Genomic DNA, 19,778 nt, shown 5'->3' on the forward strand with positions numbered 1-19,778 from the left:
AGGAGTTCGAGACCATCTGGCCAACATGGTGAATCCCCGTCTCTAGTAAAAATTTAAAAATTAGCCAGGCGTGGTGGCAGGTGCCTGTAATCCCAGCTACTTGGGAGGCCGAGGCAGGAGAATCACTTGAACCTGGGGCAGAGGTTGCAGGGAGCTGAGATAGCACCACCGCACTCCAGCCTGGGTGACAGAGCAAGCAAAGCGAGACTCCATATCAAAAAAAAAAAAAAAACAGGAGCAGGGCTGCAAGGTGGAGGAGGCTCCAGGGAAGAGCTGAGGTTGAGCTGGAATTCGGGAAGGGTGCCAAGAACCAGAGAAGAGTTGATACATTCAGAGGGAAGGGAAGGGCTGTCTGGGAGTGCGCGTGCTGAGTAAACAGAAATAACAGATTTCAGCGTTGGAAAGAGAAGCCCGGGACAGGTTGGTGGGTGCCCCATTCAGGGCTGGACTTTACTAAGGGTTTTTGTTTCTTTGTTTGTTTTTTGTTGAGACAGAGTTTGCTCTTGTCACCAGGCTGGAGTGCAGTGGTGCGATCTCGGCTCACTGTAACCTCCGCCTGCTGGGTTTAAGTGATTCTCCTGCCTCCGCCTTGGGAGAAGCTGGGATTACAGGCACCTGCAGGTGCCAGGATTACAGGTGGCAGGTGCCACCACGCCTGGCTAATTTTTAAATTTTTCTAGAGACGGGGTTTCACCATGTTGGCCAGGCTGGTCTCGAACTCCTGCCCTCAGGTGATTCACCCGCCTCGGCCTCCCAAAGTGCTGGGATGACAGGTGTGAGCCACCGCGCCTGACCACTAAGTTTTTTTTTTTTTTTTTTGAGACGGAGTCTCGTTCTATTTCCCAGGCTGGAGTGCAGTGGCGCCATCCTGGCTCACTGTAACCTCCGCCTCCCAGGTTCAAATGATTCTCCTGCCTCAGCGTCCAGAGAAGCTGGGATTATAGGTGCTCACCACCACGCCTGGCTAACTTTTTTCTTTTTACTAGAGAAGGGGTTTCACCATGTTGGTCAGAATGGTCTCGAACTCCTGACCTCAGGGTGATCCACCCTCCTCGGACTCCCAAAGTGCTGGGATGACAGGCGTGAGCCACCGCACCCGGCCACTAACATATCTTTAATAAGATCCGTCATCTGAGACCAGGGGCCACCTCCCTGTCCGGGTGCTGTTTTCCACGAAACAGGGAGGAAACACAGGCAGGAGACCCTGGACACCAGCATTCACGCCTCCAAGGCTGAATTTACTATGTCAGGAAGTTGCCCAACCCTGCCTGTATAGCCAGCAAGAATTCTAATTATAGCAAACAGAAACACTTGCAGAAAAAAAAATGAGAACGGGAACATGACAATTTTCAAAGAAAGAGTCTTTCTTTCAAGGAAAGTCAGGTTCATGGTTACGAAGCTGCTGACCCCAGGATCCCAGCCCGTGGGAGAGAAGGGGGTCTCTGACAGCCCCCACCTCTCCCCACTGCCAGATCCTTATCGGGTCTGAGTTTCAGGGGTGGGGCCCCAGCTGGAGGTTATAAAACAGCTCAATCGGGGGAGTACAACCTTCGGTTTCTCTTCGGGGAAAGCTGCTTTCGGCACACACGGGAAGATATCAGAAACATCCTAGGATCAGGACACCCCAGATCTTCTCGACTGGAACCACGAAGGCTGTTTCTTCCACACAGCACTTTGATCTCCATTTAAGGTAAGGTCCCCTCTCCAGGGTGGGATGAGGGAAAAAGAGGGCAGGCAGGGGAGGCGGTGGACTGTGGGTTCCCAAATCCAAGCTGGCAGACACGGGGCATTGGCATGTAACAGGTTTCTGCTGAGACCTGCTGTCCGTGTGGGCACCACACCGCACATAGAGTGACCCGGTACCAGAGAAGTCTGTTTGCGATCTCATTCACCCTTTGTAAGTGGATCGGACGCTGAAGCCATCATAGCATGTTAGATGCCTTGGGTTTATAAAGGTGATAGGATTAGGAGTAATTTGACGGTGCTTTCTGCTTTTTCGGTGTGCTTGCTAGAAAGTGGAAACACCTACACGTGGCTAGAGTTCTCTGTTTATTAGAAAGCGCTGGTTCAGTTAGTCAATGAGCTCACGCCCAGGGCGGACTGACTGCCAGCCGGGGAGCCGCTTTTGGAGCTGGGACCCCAGCCTGCTTGTAGTGTTTCTCAGTGGTTTTCAAAGGCTGGCGGGACTCAGAATGTTCCAGACGGCTGGTGAAACCTCAGGTCCCTCCTAGCAGCTTTATTCACGGTAGCCAAGAGGTGGAGACAGCCCTCGTACCCATCTATAGATGAATGGAAAAATATAATGTCCATCCACACAGTGGAATATTACGCAGCCATGAAAAGGAACAAGCGCTTTATTCACAATAGCCAAGAGGTGGAGAGAGCCCTCATACCCCCATCTATAGATGAATGGAGAAATATAATGTGGTCCAGCCACACAGGGGAATATTACACAGCCATGAAAAGGAATAAGCAGCTTTATTCACAATAGCCAAGAGGTGGAGACAGCCCTCATACCCATCTATAGATGAATGGAGAAATATAATGTGGTCCAGCCACACAGGGGAATATTACACAGCCATGAAAAGGAATAAGCAGCTTTATTCACAATAGCCAAGAGGTGGAGAGAGCCCTCATACCCATCTATAGATGAATGGAGAAATATAATGTGGTCCAGCCACACGGTGGAATATTACACAGCCATGAAAAGGAAAAAGCAGCTTTATTCACAATAGCCAAGAAGTGGAGAGAGCCCTCATACCCCCATCTATAGATGAATGGAGAAATATAATGTGGTCCAGCCACATGGTGGAATATTACGCAGCCATGAAAAGGAACAAGCAGCTTTATTCACAGTAGCCAAGAGGTGGAGAGAGCCCTCATACCCATCTATAGATGAATGGAGAAATATAATGTGGTCCAGCCACATGGTGGAATATTACGCAGCCATGAAAAGGAAGAAGCGCTTTATTCACAGTAGCCAAGAGGTGGAGAGAGCCCTCATACCCATCTATAGATGAATGGAGAAATATAATGTGGTCCAACCACACAGTGGAATATTACACAGCCATGAAAAGGAACAAGCAGCTTTATTCACAGTAGCCAAGAGGTGGAGACAGCCCTCATACCCATCTATAGATGAATAGAGAAATATAGTGTGGTCCAGCCACACGGTGGAATATTACACAGCCATGAAAAGGAACAAGCGCTTTATTCACAATAGCCAAGAGGTGGAGAGAGCCCTCATACCCCCATCTATAGATGAATGGAGAAATATAATGTGGTCCAGCCACACAGGGGAATATTACACAGCCATGAAAAGGAACAAGCAGCTTTATTCACAATAGCCAAGAGGTGGAGAGAGCCCTCATACCCCCATCTATAGACGAATGGAGAAATATAATGTGGTCCAGCCACATGGTGGAATATTACGCAGCCATGAAAAGGAAGAAGCGCTTTATTCACAGTAGCCAAGAGGTGGAGAGAGCCCTCATACCCATCTATAGATGAATGGAGAAATATAATGTGGTCCAACCACACAGTGGAATATTACACAGCCATGAAAAGGAACAAGCAGCTTTATTCACAGTAGCCAAGAGGTGGAGAGAGCCCTCATACCCATCTATAGATGAATAGAGAAATATAGTGTGGTCCAGCCACACGGTGGAATATTACACAGCCATGAAAAGGAACAAGCGCTTTATTCACAATAGCCAAGAGGTGGAGAGAGCCCTCATACCCCCATCTATAGATGAATGGAGAAATATAATGTGGTCCAGCCACACAGGGGAATATTACACAGCCATGAAAAGGAACAAGCAGCTTTATTCACAATAGCCAAGAGGTGGAGAGAGCCCTCATACCCCCATCTATAGACGAATGGAGAAATATAATGTGGTCCAGCCACACGGTGGAATATTACACAGCCATGAAAAGAACAAGGCTCTGCCACAGGTGGCAATGTGGGTGAATGCTGAGGACACCATGCTTCCTCAGAGAGGCCAGATACAAAAAGATACATAGTGTCTGTATGATTCCATTTATTCCCCATGTCCAGATACAGGCAAATCCACAGAGACAGAAAGTGGATGAGTGGTTGCCACAGGCTGGGGAAGAGGAAGGACGGGTCTTTAACGGGTCTGGGGTCTCCTTTAGGGGTCGTGACAATGTTCTAGAAGATAGAAGTGGTGGGGTTTTTTTGAGACAGAGTCTCGCTCCGTCGCCCCGGCTGGAGTGCAGTGGCGCAATCTTGGCTCGCTGCAACCTCCACCACCCGGGTTCAAGCAGTTCTCCTGCCTCAGCCTCCTGAGTAGCTGGGACTACAGGCTCCCGCAACTACGCCTGGCTAATTTTTGTATGTTTAGTAGAGACTTTGTATGTTTGGTAGAGTAGTAGAGATTTTGTATGTTTAGTATGTTTTGTATGTTGGTCAGGCTGGTCTCGAACTCCTGACCTCAAGCAATCCACCCCCCCCCCCCCCAGCCTCCCAAAGTGCTGGGATGACAGGCGTGAGCCACTGCGCCTGGCCAATGAAAATATTAATCAATAAATGTTAAGAGCACAGATTTCCCAACGTTCTCACTCAGGCATCTTCGTGGACCACGGCCCCTGCAGGCAAGTGTGACTGTGTGTGGTGTGCCCAGCACATTTTGGACAGCGAGGCCATTATGAGCACTCACCCCCTGGTCTCTTGGCTGAGCTGAACACAGGCTGTGTCCGAAAGGAGACTCTAGAGATTGCCTGTTGCCTTGGAGGTGGGCTGCGGTCCCTCTGCCCAGGCAGGAAGGGGCTCCGAGGCCTCTGGAACCTCGTTTCACCTTTTCCCTGCTGCCCTCAGTCCTGTCCCCAGCCTCAAGGGGCTCAGCTTTTTCCAGGCTCACCCCTTCCATTTATAATTTGGAGACAAGCAAGATCCACTGACGCTAACGCCATTTGGTTCTTTAAAAGACGTTAGGCCGGGCGCGGTGGCTCACGCCTGTCATCCCAGCACTTTGGGAGGCCAAGGCGGGTGGATCATGAGGTGGGGAGTTCGAGACCAGCCTGACCAACATGGTGAAACCCCATCTCTACTAAAAATACAAAAATTAGCTGGGTGGGGTGGCAGGCGCCTGTAATCCCAGCTACTGGGGAGGCTGAGGCAGGAGAATCACTTGAACGTGGGAGGTGGAGGTTGCAGTGAACCAAGATCGCGCCACTGCACTCCAGCCTGGGCAACAAGAGTGAGACTCCATCTCAGAAAAAACAAAACAAAACAAAACAAAAAAAAACAGAAAGGACAGCTGCCACCCCAGAGCACAGTGTAGGAGAGCCAGCCTTTCTGGGATGCGGCAGAAAGTTCCAGCGCAGGAGGATGAGGTTCTGTACCCCCTTGTTACGGTAACTGCAGCCACTTAGGAATTTCTGTGTGTTGATTTCATAATTGTAATTATACTTCCTTCCACTGCTTTGTCATCTGAGCTTCCTGGTGCGCCGCAGAGGATGTGTTCTCCTGGTTTGTGGATACAGCTCGAGCCAAGAACGGGCTAAACCCCCAGGGCAGCAACTCTTTCTTTTTTTTTTTTTTTTTTTTTTGAGACGGAGTCTCGCTCTGTCGTCCAGGCTGGAGTGCAGTGGCGCCATCTCGGCTCACTGCAAGCTCCGCCTCCCGGGTTCAACCGATTGTCCTGCCTAAGCCTCCCGAGTAGCTGGGATTATAGGCACACTCCACCACGCCTGGCTAATTTCTGTATTTTTAGTAGAGACAGGGTTTCACCATGTTAGCCAGGCTGGTCTTGAACTCCTGACCTCCGGGCAATCTGCCCACTTCTGCTTCCCAAAGTGCTGGGATTACTGGCATGAGCCACTGCACCCAGCCGGCAGGGCTTCTTTCAAAAGGGAAAGGCTGACACACACACAGATGCATGCACATACATGCACATATACACACTCATGCAAACACATTTGTACACATACATTCACACATGCATGCACATAAATATGCACTTCTAGGCACATACACGCACACATACAGACTCATGCATGCATATTTGTGTATACACATATATTTGTGTATGCACGTGTGTACACACGGAATGCATGCACAGATACATATGCATTCAAACACAAAGACATGTTTGAAATGCATGCATGAAAACACACAAACACAGCCGGGCACGGTGGCTCACACCTGTAATCTCAGCACTTTGCGAGGAAAGGGCGGGCGGATCACCTGAGGCAGGAGTCTGTGACCAGCCTGGCCAACACGGTGAAATCTCTACTTAAAAAATACAAAAAGTAGGCTGGACGCGGTGGCTGATGCCTGTCATCCCAGCACTTTGGGAGGCTGAGGTGGGTGGATCACCTGAGGTCAGGAGTTCGAGACCAGCCTGGCCAACATGGTGAAACCCCGTCTCTGCTAAAAATACAAAAATTAGCCGGATGTGGTGGTGGGTGCCTATAATCCCAGGTACTCGGGAGGCTGAGGCAGGACAATCAGTTGAACCTGGGAGGTGGAGGTTGCAGTGAGCCCAGATCACGCCATTGCACTCCAGCCTGGGCAACAAGAGCAAAACTCTGTCTCAATAAATAAATAAGTAAATAAATAATACAAAAATTCGCCAGGCGTGGTGGCGGGCACCTGTAATCCCAGCTACCCAGGAGGCTGAGGCAGGAGAGTTGCTTGAACCTGGGAGGCGGAGGTTGCAATGAGCCGAGATCGTGCCACTGCACTCCAGCCTGGACAACAAGGGCGAGTCTCTGTCAGGAAAAAAAAAAAAAAAGAAAACACACAAACACTTATGTGTGCACACAGATACACACGGGCACAAAAATGTACACACATGTGCAAGCACACACACAGATAGACACATGTACACAGTACCCGTGTGTGCACAGGCATGCATGCAGTCCTGCAAATGTGCAAACAGACATGGCTACACACAGGCATGCAGACATATAGACCCATGTACACACACACAAATATTCATGCACACATGTACAAGCACACTGACGTGCATGCGTGTGCAAAGGCGCATTTGCACACAGACACATATGCACACTCACCACCACTTTCCCTCCAGAAGCAGCTCCTTCTGCTGTGAGCACCAGGCTCTGGAAGGGGCAAGCATCCTTCATTACCCGCAACCCAGTTTCACAGCCAGTCCCAGCTGCCTGACTCTCGTTTCTCCTCCAGCAGGCACCTCTGTCCTGCGTTCCGGAGCTGCGTTCCCGATGGTCCTCCTTTGGCTCACGCTGCTCCTGATCGCCATGCCCTGTCTCCTGCAAACGAAGGAAGGTAAGAACTGGAGAAAAAATGCACGTGCCACCTGGGGAGCGGTGGGGGTAGACAGACACACAACGTCAGTTTGCCGTCCTTCAGGGAAACTTTTCATGCTGAGCTCATGGCAGAGTCTCATGCAGCGGTCAGGAATGACTCACACACTTCCCTGTACCCGTCACCAAGTTCCCTGTAATGCAGCATCTTGCAAAATGGTAATACAACCTCACAGGCAGGGACCTGATCGTGACACAGATGCCATGTGAGGTGTTTTGATGAAACTCACATGCTGGGATCAACAGCACCAATAACAATTTCCAGTTTCCTTCATTGTTTATCTTACTTTTTCATTTTCTTTTTCTTTTTCTTTTGGAGACAGGGTCTTACTCTCTTGCCCAGGCTGGAGTGCAATAGTGTGATCTCGGCTCACTGCAACCTCTGCCTCCTGGATTCAAGCGATTCTCCTGCCTTAGCCTCCCGAGGAGCTGAGATTACAGTCGCGCACCACCATGCCTGGCTAATTTCTGTATTTTTGATAGAGACGGGATTTCACTATGTCAGTCAGGCTGGTCTAGAACTGCTGACCACAAGTGATCCATCTGCCTTGGCCTCCCAAAGTGCTGGGATTACAGGTGTGAGCCACAGCGCCCAGCCTTTTTTTTCATTGGTTTTTACGGTCTATTACTGCAGGGTTTCACTCTACCTTGAATTTCTTTTAACTTTAATTTGCTTTTCATTCTTTAACTTCTTTGTTTTTTTTTTTTTTTTTTTTTTGACACAGAGTTTCATTCTGGTCGCCCAGGCTGGACTGTAATAGCGTGACCATGGCTCACTGCAACCTCTACCTCCTGGGTTCAATTGATTCTCCTGTCTCAGCCTCCCAAGCACCTGGGATTACAGGTGTCCGCCACCACGCCCAGCTAATTTTTCTGTTTTTACTAGAGACGGGGTTTCACCATGTTAACCAGGCTGGTCTCAAACTCCTGACCTCAGGTGATCTGCCTTCCTCGGCCTCCCAAAGTGCTGGGATTACAGGTGTGAGCCACCGTGCCCGGCCAGAAGTTCTACTCTGAGGCGATCCTTTTGTTTTGTTGTTGAGATGGAGTCTTGCTCTGTCGCCCAGGCTGGAGTGCAGTGGCATGATGTCTGCTCACTGCAAGCTCCACCTCCCAGGTTCACGCCATTCTCCTGCCTCAGCCTCCTGAGTAGCTGGGACTACAGGCGCCTGCCACCACGCCGGGCTAATTTTGCGTATTTTTAGTAGAGACGGGGTTTCACCGTGTTAGCCAGGATGGTCTCTATCTCCTGACCTCATGACCCACCTGCCTCAGGGTTGGGATTACACACTTTGGGAGGCCAAGGCAGGTGGACGATCACAAGGTCAGCAGTTCGTGACCAGCCTGACCAACATGGTGAAACCCCGTCTCTACTAAAAATACAAAAATCAGCTGGGCGTGGTGGCAGGCGCCTGTAATCCCAGTTACTTGGGAGGCTGAGGCAGGAGAGTCGCTTGAACTGGGGAGGAGGAGGTTGCAGTGAGCCGAGATCACGCAATTGCACTCCAGCCTGGGCGACAGAGCGAGACTCCGTCTCAGAATGAATGAATGAATGAATGAATGAATGAATGAATTTCTTATAAGAATTTTTTTTCCCCAGACAGTTTGTTTTAAGGGATAAATTATCCTTCTAAGTTAGAAGAAAATAATGCCAGAAGTCTAGACATTCTTATGCTTTGGTCCTGCTTATCAAACCAAGGTTGCTGACCTTGATAACCACTCAAGATCCTTACAGTTTATAAAGTCATTTCCTCAAGTTTTCTAAGTGGCCGATCAGAGATAAACGCCAGAGAAATAGCTGACGTATCTTTCTAGCTTTGGGTGACCAGCAAAATGTGATAGAACATTGCCCTTTACTGGCCGGGTGCAACGGCTCACGTCTGTAATCCCAGCACTTTGGGAGGCTGAGGCGGGTGGATCACTTGAGGTCAGGAGTTCAAAACCAGGTTGGCCATCATGGTGAAACCCCGTCTCTACTAAAAATACAAAAAATTAGCTGGGCGTGGTGGTGTGCACCTGTAATCACTGCTACTCAGAAGGCTGAGGCAGGAGAATCACTAGAACCCGGGAGGCGGATGTTGCCGTGAGCCAAGATCACGCCACTGCACTCCAGCCTGGGCGACAGAGCGAGACTCCATCTCAAAAAAAAAAAAAAAAAAAAAAAAGAATATTGCCTTTAGCACCTTTGTACAGGTCATTTATGAAATATCTTGAGCCCTGTGATGGCTAAGAGAGACCTTCGTTTTCTTTTTCCTTTTTTTGAGACGGAGTCTTGCTCTTGTCACCCAGGCTGGAGTGCAGTGGTGCGATCTTGGCTCACTGCAAACTCCGCCTCCCGAGTTCAAGTGATTCTCCTGCCTCAGCTTCCTGATTAGCTGGGATTACAGGCATGCGCCACCACGCCCGACTAATTTTTGTATTTTTAGTAGAGACGGGGTTTCACCATGTTGGCCAGGCTGGTCTCGAACTCCTGACCTCGTGATCTGCCCGCCTCCCACTCCCAAAGTTCTGGGATTACAGGCGTGAGCCACGGTTCCTGGCCTAAAGAGACCTCCTTCTACTCCGACACTGTGGTGTTAATATGTTACTATTTCATTACGCGTCAGTGTGTATTGGAATGTATGTACTCTGATTTTCCATCAATACCAGAATTGCTCAGTTTGGGAGCTAGGTAAGAAAATGGATACCACAGTATAATAATCATGCCTCATATTGAAAAATACATGCTTGGCCGGGTGCAGTGGCTCACGCCTGTAATCCCAGCACTTTGGGAGGCCGAGGAGGGTGGATCACCTGAGGTCAGGAGTTCGAGACCAGCCTGACCAACACGGTGAAACCCTGTCTCTACTAAAAATACAAAATTAGCTGGGTTTGGTGGCGCATGCCTGTAGTCCCAGCTACTCAGGAGGCAAAGGCAGGAGAATCGCTTGAACCCGGGAGGCAGAGATTGCAGTGAGCCAAGATTGCACCATTGCACTCCAACCTGGGCAACAGGAGCGAAACTCCATCTCAAAAAAAAAAAAAGGAAGGAAAAGAAAAATACATTCTTTTGCAATTTGCAAACTGCCATTTCAAAAATCACAGTCTATATAGCACACTGTGTGAAATTTCCTTTTTTTTTTAAATTTGAGACAGAGTCTTGCTCTGTCACCCAGGCAGCAGTGGAGTGGCGCGATCTCAGCTCACTACAACCTCTACATCCAGGGTTCAACTGATTCTTCTGCCTCAGCCTCCCGAGTAGCTGGGATTACAGGTGCCCGCCACCACGCCTGGTCGAGTTTTGTATTTTTGCAGAGATGGGGTTTGTCCACGTTGGTCAGGCCGGTCTCCACCTCTTGACTTTAAGTGATCTGTGCCCGTCGGCCTCCCAAAGTGCTGGGATTACAGGCATGAGCCACTGCACCCGGCCTTTGTGTGACATTCCTAAACCACAATTTGTTCTCGGTTCTTGAAAATAACACGCATGACATACCTGGTTATAAAAGGTATACTTCACAACCACAGGAAAAGCATAATTGGTCTGTTTGGTTGAGTGTCCCCTCTCCCCACATCCCACACCTTTGGGAATGTGATAAAATCAAGCTTATAAGGAAGGCTGATTAGATCAATATGGCATTATTGGCTTATGATTTCTTTTTTGTTTGTTTGTTTTTGAGACGGAGTCTCACTCTGTTGCCCAGGCTGGAGTGCAGTGGTGCAACCTCGGCTCACTGCATCCTCCCCCTCTGGGTTCAAGCGATTCTCGTGCCTCAGCCTCCCGAGTAGCTGGGACTACAGGCACCCGCCACCACGCCCGGCTAATTTTTGTATTTTTAGTAGCGACGGGGTTTCACCGTGTTAGCCAGGATGGTCTTGATCACTTGACCTTGTGATCCGCCCGCCTTGGCCTCCCAAAGTGCTGGGATTATGGGCGTGAGCCACCACGCCCGTTTGCTTTATGACTTCCACCAGCTCACAGAAGTCTCCTGTCTACATAGAACTCCACTTCCCAGCCAGGCTCAGTAACTCACGTCTGTGATCCCAGCACTTTGGGAGGCTGAGGCAGGCAGATCGTGTGAGGTCGGGAGTTCGAGACCAGCCTGGCCAACATGGTGAAACCCCATCTCTAGTAAAAATACAAAAATTAGCCGAGTGTGGTGGCAGGCACCTGTTATCCCAGCTGCACAGGAGGCTGACACAGGATAATCACTTGAACCCGGGAGGCGGAGGTTGTAGTGAGCCGAGATCGCACCACTAAATTCCAGCCTGGGCGACAGAGTGAGACTCCATCTCAAAACAAACAAGCAAACAAAAATACCCATTACAATGTTGTTTTAAGATTGTTTTATATCAACTGGGCATGGTGGCTCATGCTTGTAATCCCAGCACTTTGAGAGGCCGAGGCAGACAGATCACGAGGTCAGGAGATCGAGACCATCCTGGCTAACATGGTGAAACACCATCTCTACTAAAAATACAAAAAAAAAAAAAAATTAGCCGGGCTTGGTGGCAGGCGCCTGTAGTCCCAGCTACTCGGGAGGCTGAGGCAGGAGAGTTGCTTGAACCAGGAGGCGGAGCTTGCAGTGAGCCGAGATCTTGCCACTGTAGTCCAGCTTGGGTGACAAGAGTGAAACTCCGTCTCAAAAAATTTAAAAAAATAAAATAAAAGAACTCCACCTCCCAAAGGTATTGGTTAACTCCACGGGCAAAAAAAACCATACCCCTTACAATGCTGTTTTAAGATGCTTATGTATCTCTTCTAACTCCAACCTGTCACCATTTTAGATCCAAACCCACCAATCACGAACCTAAGGATGAAAGCAAAGGCTCAGCAGTTGACCTGGGACCTTAACAGAAATGTGACCGATGTCGAGTGTGTCAAAGACGCCGACTATTCTATGCTGGTAAATCATACTCTCTATTGTTTTTTATTTTTATTTTATTTATTTATTTATGTATTTATTTATTTATTTATTTTTTTGAGACGGAGTCTTGCTCTGTCACCCAGGCTGGAGTGCAGTGGCGCGATCTCGGCTCACTGCAACCTCCGCCTCCCAGGTCCACGCCATTCTCCTGCCTCAGCCTCCCAAGTAGCTGGGACTACAGGCGCCCGCCACCACACCCGGCTAATTTTTTGCATTTTTAGTAGAGACGGGGTTTCACCGTGTTAGCCAGGAGGGTCTCGATCTCCTGACCTCGTGATCTGCCCGCCTCGGCCTCCCAAAGTGCTGGGATGACAGGCGTGAGCCACCGCGCATGGCCCAGACTCTCTAATGTTGACGAACAAGACGTTTCCGTCTTCTGCAGGAATCTCAGAACCAATACTGCTCCCATCGCTGGTGTCATGACTACCTGGTTTCTGCCCCGAAGTCAGCTGTGGGATTTGAAGTGACTTTGGAGGGTCTGGTTCCCCGTCCGCAGGATATCTAAGATGGCACACACTGGACAGGGTGGATGTGAAAGTGAAATGAGGCTAAGCTATGACTGGTGCGAAACCCAACCCCACGCTGGGCGCGGTGGCTCACGTCTGTAATCCCAGCACTTTGGGAGGCTGAGGCGGGCGGATCACGAGGTCAGGAGTTCGAGACCAGCCTGGCCAACATGGTGAAATGCTGTCTCTGCTAAAAATACGAAAATTAGCCGGGCACAGTGGCTCACACCTGTAATCCCAGCACTTTGAGAGGCTGAGGTGGATGGATCACCTGGGGCCAGGAGTTCGAGACTAGTCTGGGTAACATGGTGAAACCCCGTCTCCACTAAAAATATAAAAATTAGCCGGGCATGGTGGCGGGCGCCTGTAATCCCAGTTACTTGGGAGGCTGAGGCAGGAGAATTGCTTGAACCCGGGAGGCGGAGGTTGCACTGAGCCGAGACTGTGCCACTGCACTCCAGCCTGGGGGACAAGAGCAAGAGTTCATCTCAAAAAATAAAAAGAAAAATTAGTCGGACGTGGTGGCAGGCGCCTGTAGTCCCAGCTATTCAGGAGGCTGAGGCAGAAGAATTGCTTGAACCCGGGAGGCGGAGGTTGCAGTGAGCCAAGATTGCTCCATTGCACTCCAGCCTGGGTAATGAGCAAAAATCCGTTTCAAAAAAAAAAAAAAAAACCAAAAAAGAAAAAAAACAAAAACAAAAGCGTGTGCTCAGGAAACAAGGTCCTTATCACAAAATCCTTCCAAATCCCCCATCTTGTCATCACCTGCGTTCTCAGGGTTGGAGAACAGCGCCAGACCTCATGGGGTGGCCCAGGTGAGACTGTGAGCTATTTACAAGTGAGTGTCTTATGGGAAAGGAGCATGTTTCCCTGAGAACCTATTTGGTCCCCTCCAAGAGCTATGTTCGTTCAATACAATTCAAATCACGGCCCTTTATGCTTCTGCTGGGGCCACCATTATAAAGTCCCACAGCCCAGGAGGCCTAAACCACAGACATTGATTCTCCCACAGTCCTGGAGGCTGGAAGTCTGAGATCCAGGTGTGGGCAGGGCTGGTTCCTCCTGAGGCCTCTCTCCTGGGCTTGGAGACGCCGTCTTCTCCCTGTGTCCTCACAGGGTCGTCCCTCTGTGTGTGTCTGTGTCCTCATCTCCTCTTCTTTTTTTCTTTTTTTGAGACAAAGTTTTGCTCTTGTCGCCCAGGCTGGAGTGCAATGGTGTGATCTCGGCTCACTGCAACCTCCACCTCCTGGGTTCAAGCGATTCTCCTGCCTCAACCTCCCGAGTAGCTGGAATTACAGGCGCCTGCCACGACGTGCGGCTAATTTTTGTATTTTAACTAGAAACAGGGTTTCTCCATGTTGGCCAGGATGGTCTCAAACTCCTGACCTCAGGTGATCCACCCGCCTCAGCCTCCCAAAGTGCTGGGATGACAGGCGTGAGCCACTGTGCCTGGCCATCATCTCCTCTTCTTATGGGATGTCTTAGTCCATTTCAGGCTGCTATCACAGAATACCATAGACTGGGTGGCTTATAAACAACAGACATTGATTCTCCCACAGTCCTGGAGGCTGGACGTCTGACATCAAGGAGTGGGCAGGGCTGGTTCCTCCTGAGGCCTCTCTCCTGGGCTTGGAGACGCCGTCTTCTCCATGTGTGCTCACAGGGTTGTCCCTATGTGTGTGTCTGTGTCCTCATCTCCTCTTCTTATAAGGGCACCAGTCCTATTGGATCCGGACTCTCCCTAGTGACCTAATTTGACCTGAATCACCTCTTAAAGACCCCAGCTCCAAATACAGTCCCATTGAACTTTAGGGCTTCGTATGTGATTTTGGAGAGTAGAGATAAAACAGTCTAGAATCCCAGAGCGATTTTACCCCATACCATGGCAAACTGACTCTCAACTTTAGAAACACAAATGCTGAAAAAAAAAACTAAGGAAATTTTGAAAAAGGTGAATGAAGGAGAACCTGCCTTACTTATATCAAAAGGCACTGAAAAGTTGTCATACCCAACGTGCGGATTGCTATAAGAATACACAAGTAGGCTGGGCGCGGTGGCTCACGCCTGTCATCCCAGCACTTTGGGAGGCCGAGGCGGGTGGATCACGAGGTCAGGAGATCGAGACCATCCTGGCTAACACAGTGAAACCCCATCTCTACTAAAAGTATAAAAAATTAGCCGGGCATGGTGGCGGGCACCTGTAGTCCCAGCTACTCAGGAGACTGAGGCAGGAGAATGGTGTGAACCCGGGAGGCGGAGCTTGCAGTGAGCCGAGATCGCGCCACTGCACTCCAGCCTGGGTGACAGAGCGAGACTCTGTCTCAAAAAAGAAAAAAATCTTGGCTGGGCACGGTGGCTCACGCCTGTAATCCCAGCACTTTGGGAGGCTGAGGCAGGCGGATCACATGAGGTCAGGAGTTCGAGACCAGCCTGACCAACATGGTGAAACCCTGTCTCTACCCAAAAAAATACTTTAAAAATTAGCTGTGTGTGGTGGCGGGCACCTGTAATCCCAGGTACTCGGGAGGTTGAAGCAGGACAATGGCTTGAACCCGGGAGGGAGAGGCTACAGTGAGCCGAGATCGCGCCACTGCACTCCAGCCTGGGCGACGAGAGCGAAACTCTGCCTCAAAAAAAATCTGAACATCATTAGCGTCAAATTAAGCATGGTGTCTCAGCAGCCATCATAGTCCTATGTCTCTCTTAGGCAATGAACAATAGCTATTGCCAGTTCGGAGCAATTTCCTTATGTGAAGTGACTAACTACACCGTCCGAGTGGCCAACCCACCATTCTCCACGTGGATCCTCTTCCCTGAGAACAGTGAGAAAAATGTTCATTGTTTGTTTATTCTCTGTCTATTCCCTCCCTCCTTCCCTCTCTCCCTCCCTCTCTCCCTCCCTCTCTCCTTCGCTGTGTCTTTTTTTCTTTTCTTTTCTTTTTCTTTCTCTTTCTTTCTTTCCTTCCTTCTTTCCTTCTTTCCTGTCTCTCTTTCTTTCTCTTTCCCTCCCTCCCTTCTTTCTCTTTTCTTCACTCCTTCTTTCCTTCCCTCCTTCTCTTCTTTTCCTCCCTCCTCCTTCCCACCCTACTTCCTTTCTTTCTCTTTCCTTCCTTCCCTTTCTTTCGTTTCTTTTCCTCCCTGCCTCACTCCCTTCCTTCCTTCTCTCCCTCTTCTTTTCCTTCCTTCCCTCCATCCTTCCTGTCTTCCTTCCTTCTTCCCTCCTTCCCTTTCTCTCTCTCTCTTTCTCTCTTTCCCCCTCCCCTACCTTCCCCTCCTCTCCTCTCCCCTTTCCTGACACGGTCTTGCTCTGTTGCCCAGGCTGGAGTGCAGTGGTGCAATCACAGCTTACTGCAGGCTTCACCTCCTGAGCTCAAACAATCCTTCTGCCTCAGCCTCCCACGTAGGTGGGACTACACCCATGTACCACCATGCCCACCTAATTTTTTAAACACTTTTTTTTTTTTTTTTTTTTAAGACAGAATCTCACTCTTTCCGCCAGGCTGGAGTGCACTGGCATGATCTCGGCTTACCGCAACCTCCGGCTCCCGGGTTCAAGCGATTCTCCTGCCTCAGCATCCCGAGTAGCTGGGATTATAGGCGCCCACCGCCATACCCGGCTAATTCTTGTATTTTTAGTAGAGACGGGGTTTCACCATGTTGGTCAGGCTGGTCTCAAACTCCTGACTTCGTGATCTGCCCGCCTCGGCCTCCCAAAGTGCTGGGAGTACAGGGGTGAGCCACCGTGCCCGGCCTTAAATACTTTTTGTAGAGATGGGGTGTCGCTATGTTACCTGAGCTGGTCTCAAACTCCTAGGCTCAAGTGATCCTCCCGCCTCAGCCTCCCAAAGTGCAGGGATTATAAGCATGAGAGCCACCACGCCTGGCCTCTTCTTTGTTTTTTAATTAATTAGAAGTCCATCGTTTATTTTTTTGGTTTTTTGTTTTGTTTTGTTTTGTTTGTTTTTCTGTGATGGAGTCTTGTTCTTGTCGCCCAGGCTGGAGTGCAGTGGTGCGATTTCAGCTCACCGCAAACTCTGCCTCCCGGGTTCAAGCGATTCTCCTGCCTCAGCCTCACAAGTAGCTGGGACTACAGGCATCCGCCACCATGCCCGGCTAAATTTTGTATTTTTAGTAGAGACGGGGCTTCACCATGTTGGTCTCGAACTCCTGACCTTGTGATCCACCCGCCTCAGCCTCCCAAAGTGCTGGGATTACAGGCGGGAGCCACTGTGCCTGGACTCAATTTAATTATTTTTAAGTTTAATGGATTTCCAGGCAGTTATGCCGAGTTGGAAAAAAAAGACCACTCCACAGCATGACACACAGAGTGATTTCATTAATACAACTGTCTTGAAATGGCAAAATTTTACAAATAGAAAACCATCTCCTGGTTTGCAGGGATATAAGCAGGAGTGAGAGCTGAGAGAGGTGGGTTTGGCTGTAAAAGTGCTCCTTGGGGAGGCCGAGCGCAGTGGCTCACGCCTGTAATCCCAGCACTTTGGGAGGCCGAGGCCGGCGGATCACCTGAGGTCAGGAGTTCGAGACCAGCCTGGCCAACTAGGTGAAACCCCATCTCTACTAAAAATACAAAATTAGCCAGGGGTGGTGGCAGGTGCCTGTAGTCCCAGCTACTCAGGAGGCTGAGGCAGGAGAATCACTTGAACCCGGGAGGCGGAGATTGCGGTGAGCTGAGATCGTGCCATTGCTCTCCAGCCTGGGCAACAAGAGTGAAATTCCATCTTAAAAAAAAAAAAAAATTAAAAAGAAATTAGTGGCCAGGCGCGGTGGCTCATGCCTGTAATCCCAGCACTTTGGGAGGCCGAGGCGGGTGGATCATGAAGTCAGGAAATCGAGACCATCCTGGCTAACATGGTGAAACCCCATCTCTATTAAAAATACAAAAAAATTAGCCAGGCGTGGTGGCGGGCGCCTGTAGTCCCAGCTACGTGGGAGGCTGAGGCAGGAGAATGGCGTGAACCCAGGAGGCAGAGCTTGCAGTGATCGGAGATCGCGCCACTGCACTCCAGCCTGGGCGACAGAGCGACACTCCGTCTCAAAAAAAAAAAAAAAAAAAAAAAAAGAAATTAGCATGGCATAAGGGTACTTGCCTGTAATCTCAGCTACTCTGCAGGCTGAGGTTGGAGGATCACTTGGGCCCAGGAGCTCGAGGCTACAGTGACCTGAGATCTCACCACTGCACTCCAGCCTGGGTGACAGACCAAGACGTTGTCTCAAAAACAAACAAAAAAAACCATGAAAGAAAAAAAATCTAGATTGGCCAGGCACGGTGGCTTACGCCTGTCATCCCAGCACTTTGGGAGACCAAGGCCCGTGGATCACCTGAGGTCAGGAGTTCCAGACCAGCCTGGCCAACATGGTGAAACCCCATCTCTACTAAAAACACAAAAATTAGCCAGGTGTGGTGGCGGGTGCCTGTAATCCCAGCTACTCGGGAGGCTGAGGCAGGAGAATCACTTGAACCTGGGAGGCGGAGGTCGTGGTGAGCCATTGCGCTCCAGCCTGGGCAAAAAGAGTGAAACTCTGTCTTAAACACACACACACGTACACACACGCACACACACACAAACAGTGAAAGAAAAACATCTGTAATCCCAGCAGTTTGGGAGGCTATGGTGGGCAGATCACTAGGTCAGGAGTTCGCGACCAGTCTGGGAAACATGGTGAAACCCCATCTCTACTAAAAATACAAAAATTAGCTGGGTGTGGTAGTGGGCGCCTATTGTCCCAGATACTTGGGAGGCTGAGGTAGGAGAATTGCTTGAACCCGGGAGGCGGAGGTTGCAGTGAGCCGAGATGGCGCCACTGCACTCCAGCCTGGGCGACGGAGCGAGACTCTGTAAAAATGAATAAATAAATCATTAAAAGAATATGCAGGATCTCTCCATGTTATTATTATTTTTTACAACGGCTTGTGTATCCACCATGGTCTCAAAATACAAAAGGCACTCTAAAAAGCAATTAGAGTTTTATTCTTTTTTTTTTTTGAGACGAAGTCTCACTCTGTCGCCCAGGCTGGAGTGCAGTGGTGTGATCTCAGCTCCATGCAACCTCTGCCTCCTGGGTTCAAGAAATTCTCCTGCCTCAGCCTCCCGAGTAGCTGGGATTACAGCGGCCCGACATCACGCCCGGCTAATTTTTGTATTTTTAGTAGAGGCGGGGTTTCACCATGTTAGCCAGGCCGGTCTCGAACTCCGAACCTCAGGTGATCCTCCTGCCTCAGCCTCCCAAAGTGCTGGGATTACAGGCATGAGCCATCATGCCCGGCTTTGTTTTTTTTTTTGAGACGAAGTCTCACTCTGTCGCCCAGGCTGGAGTGCAGTGGTGTGATCTCAGCTCCATGCAACCTCTGCCTCCTGGGTTCAAGAAATTCTCCTGCCTCAGCCTCCCTAGTAGCTGGGATTACAGCGACCCGACATCACACCTGGCTAATTTTTTATATTTTTAGTAGAGACTGGGTTTCACCATGTTAGCCAGGCTGGTCTCGAACTCCGGACCTCACGTGATCCACCTGCCTTGGCCTCCCAAAGTGCTGGGATCACAGGCGCGTACCACCAGACACGGCTAATTTTTGTATTTTTAGTAGAGATGGGGTTTCTCCATGTTGGCCAGGCTGGTCTCGAACTCCTGACCTCAGGTGATCCACCTGCCTTGGCCTCCCAAAGTGCTGGGATCACAGGCGCGAGCCACCACACACGGCTAATTTTTGTATTTTTAGTAGAGACGGGGTTTCTCCACGTTGGCCAGGCTGGTCTCGAACTCCTGACCTCATGTGATCCACCCGCCTCGGCCTCCCAAAATGCTGGGGTGACAGGCGTGAGCCACCGTGCCCGGCCCCGATTCGAGTTCTCTTTCATGTTTGTGAACCCAGGTGGGAAGCCTCGGGCAGGTGCGGAGAATCTGACCTGCTGGATTCACGACGTGGATTTCTTGAGCTGCAGCTGGGCGGTAGGCCCGGCAGCCCCCGCGGACGTCCAGTACGACCTGTACTTGAATGTTGCCAAGTAGGTGTGCCCTTGGGCAGAGGCCGGGCTGTCCC

General features: G+C 50.1%; 1 protein-coding gene across 3 annotated transcripts in view; it reads left to right on the forward strand.

Moving 5' to 3' along the window:
- Positions 1-311: 311 nt before the first annotated feature.
- The window catches only part of LOC129530049 (interleukin-3 receptor subunit alpha), a 40,840-nt gene continuing 21,373 nt past the window's right edge, over positions 312-19,778 (forward strand). Inside the window, exons 1-5 of one of the 3 annotated variants that reach the window (XM_055376324.2) lie at positions 312-1,690; positions 7,172-7,273; positions 12,076-12,194; positions 15,429-15,543; positions 19,611-19,743. In XM_055376324.2, coding sequence (XP_055232299.1) covers positions 7,210-7,273; positions 12,076-12,194; positions 15,429-15,543; positions 19,611-19,743 — 431 coding nt within the window. In that variant the 5' untranslated portion in view covers positions 312-1,690; positions 7,172-7,209. The remainder of the gene's footprint in view (positions 1,691-7,171; positions 7,274-12,075; positions 12,195-15,428; positions 15,544-19,610; positions 19,744-19,778) is intronic. The other 2 variants (XM_055376323.2, XM_063702870.1) reach the window with 2 other exon arrangements.

The sequence above is a fragment of the Gorilla gorilla genome, chromosome X, assembly GCF_029281585.2.
Source record: "Gorilla gorilla gorilla isolate KB3781 chromosome X, NHGRI_mGorGor1-v2.1_pri, whole genome shotgun sequence".
NCBI classification, from domain to species: domain Eukaryota; kingdom Metazoa; phylum Chordata; class Mammalia; order Primates; family Hominidae; genus Gorilla; species Gorilla gorilla.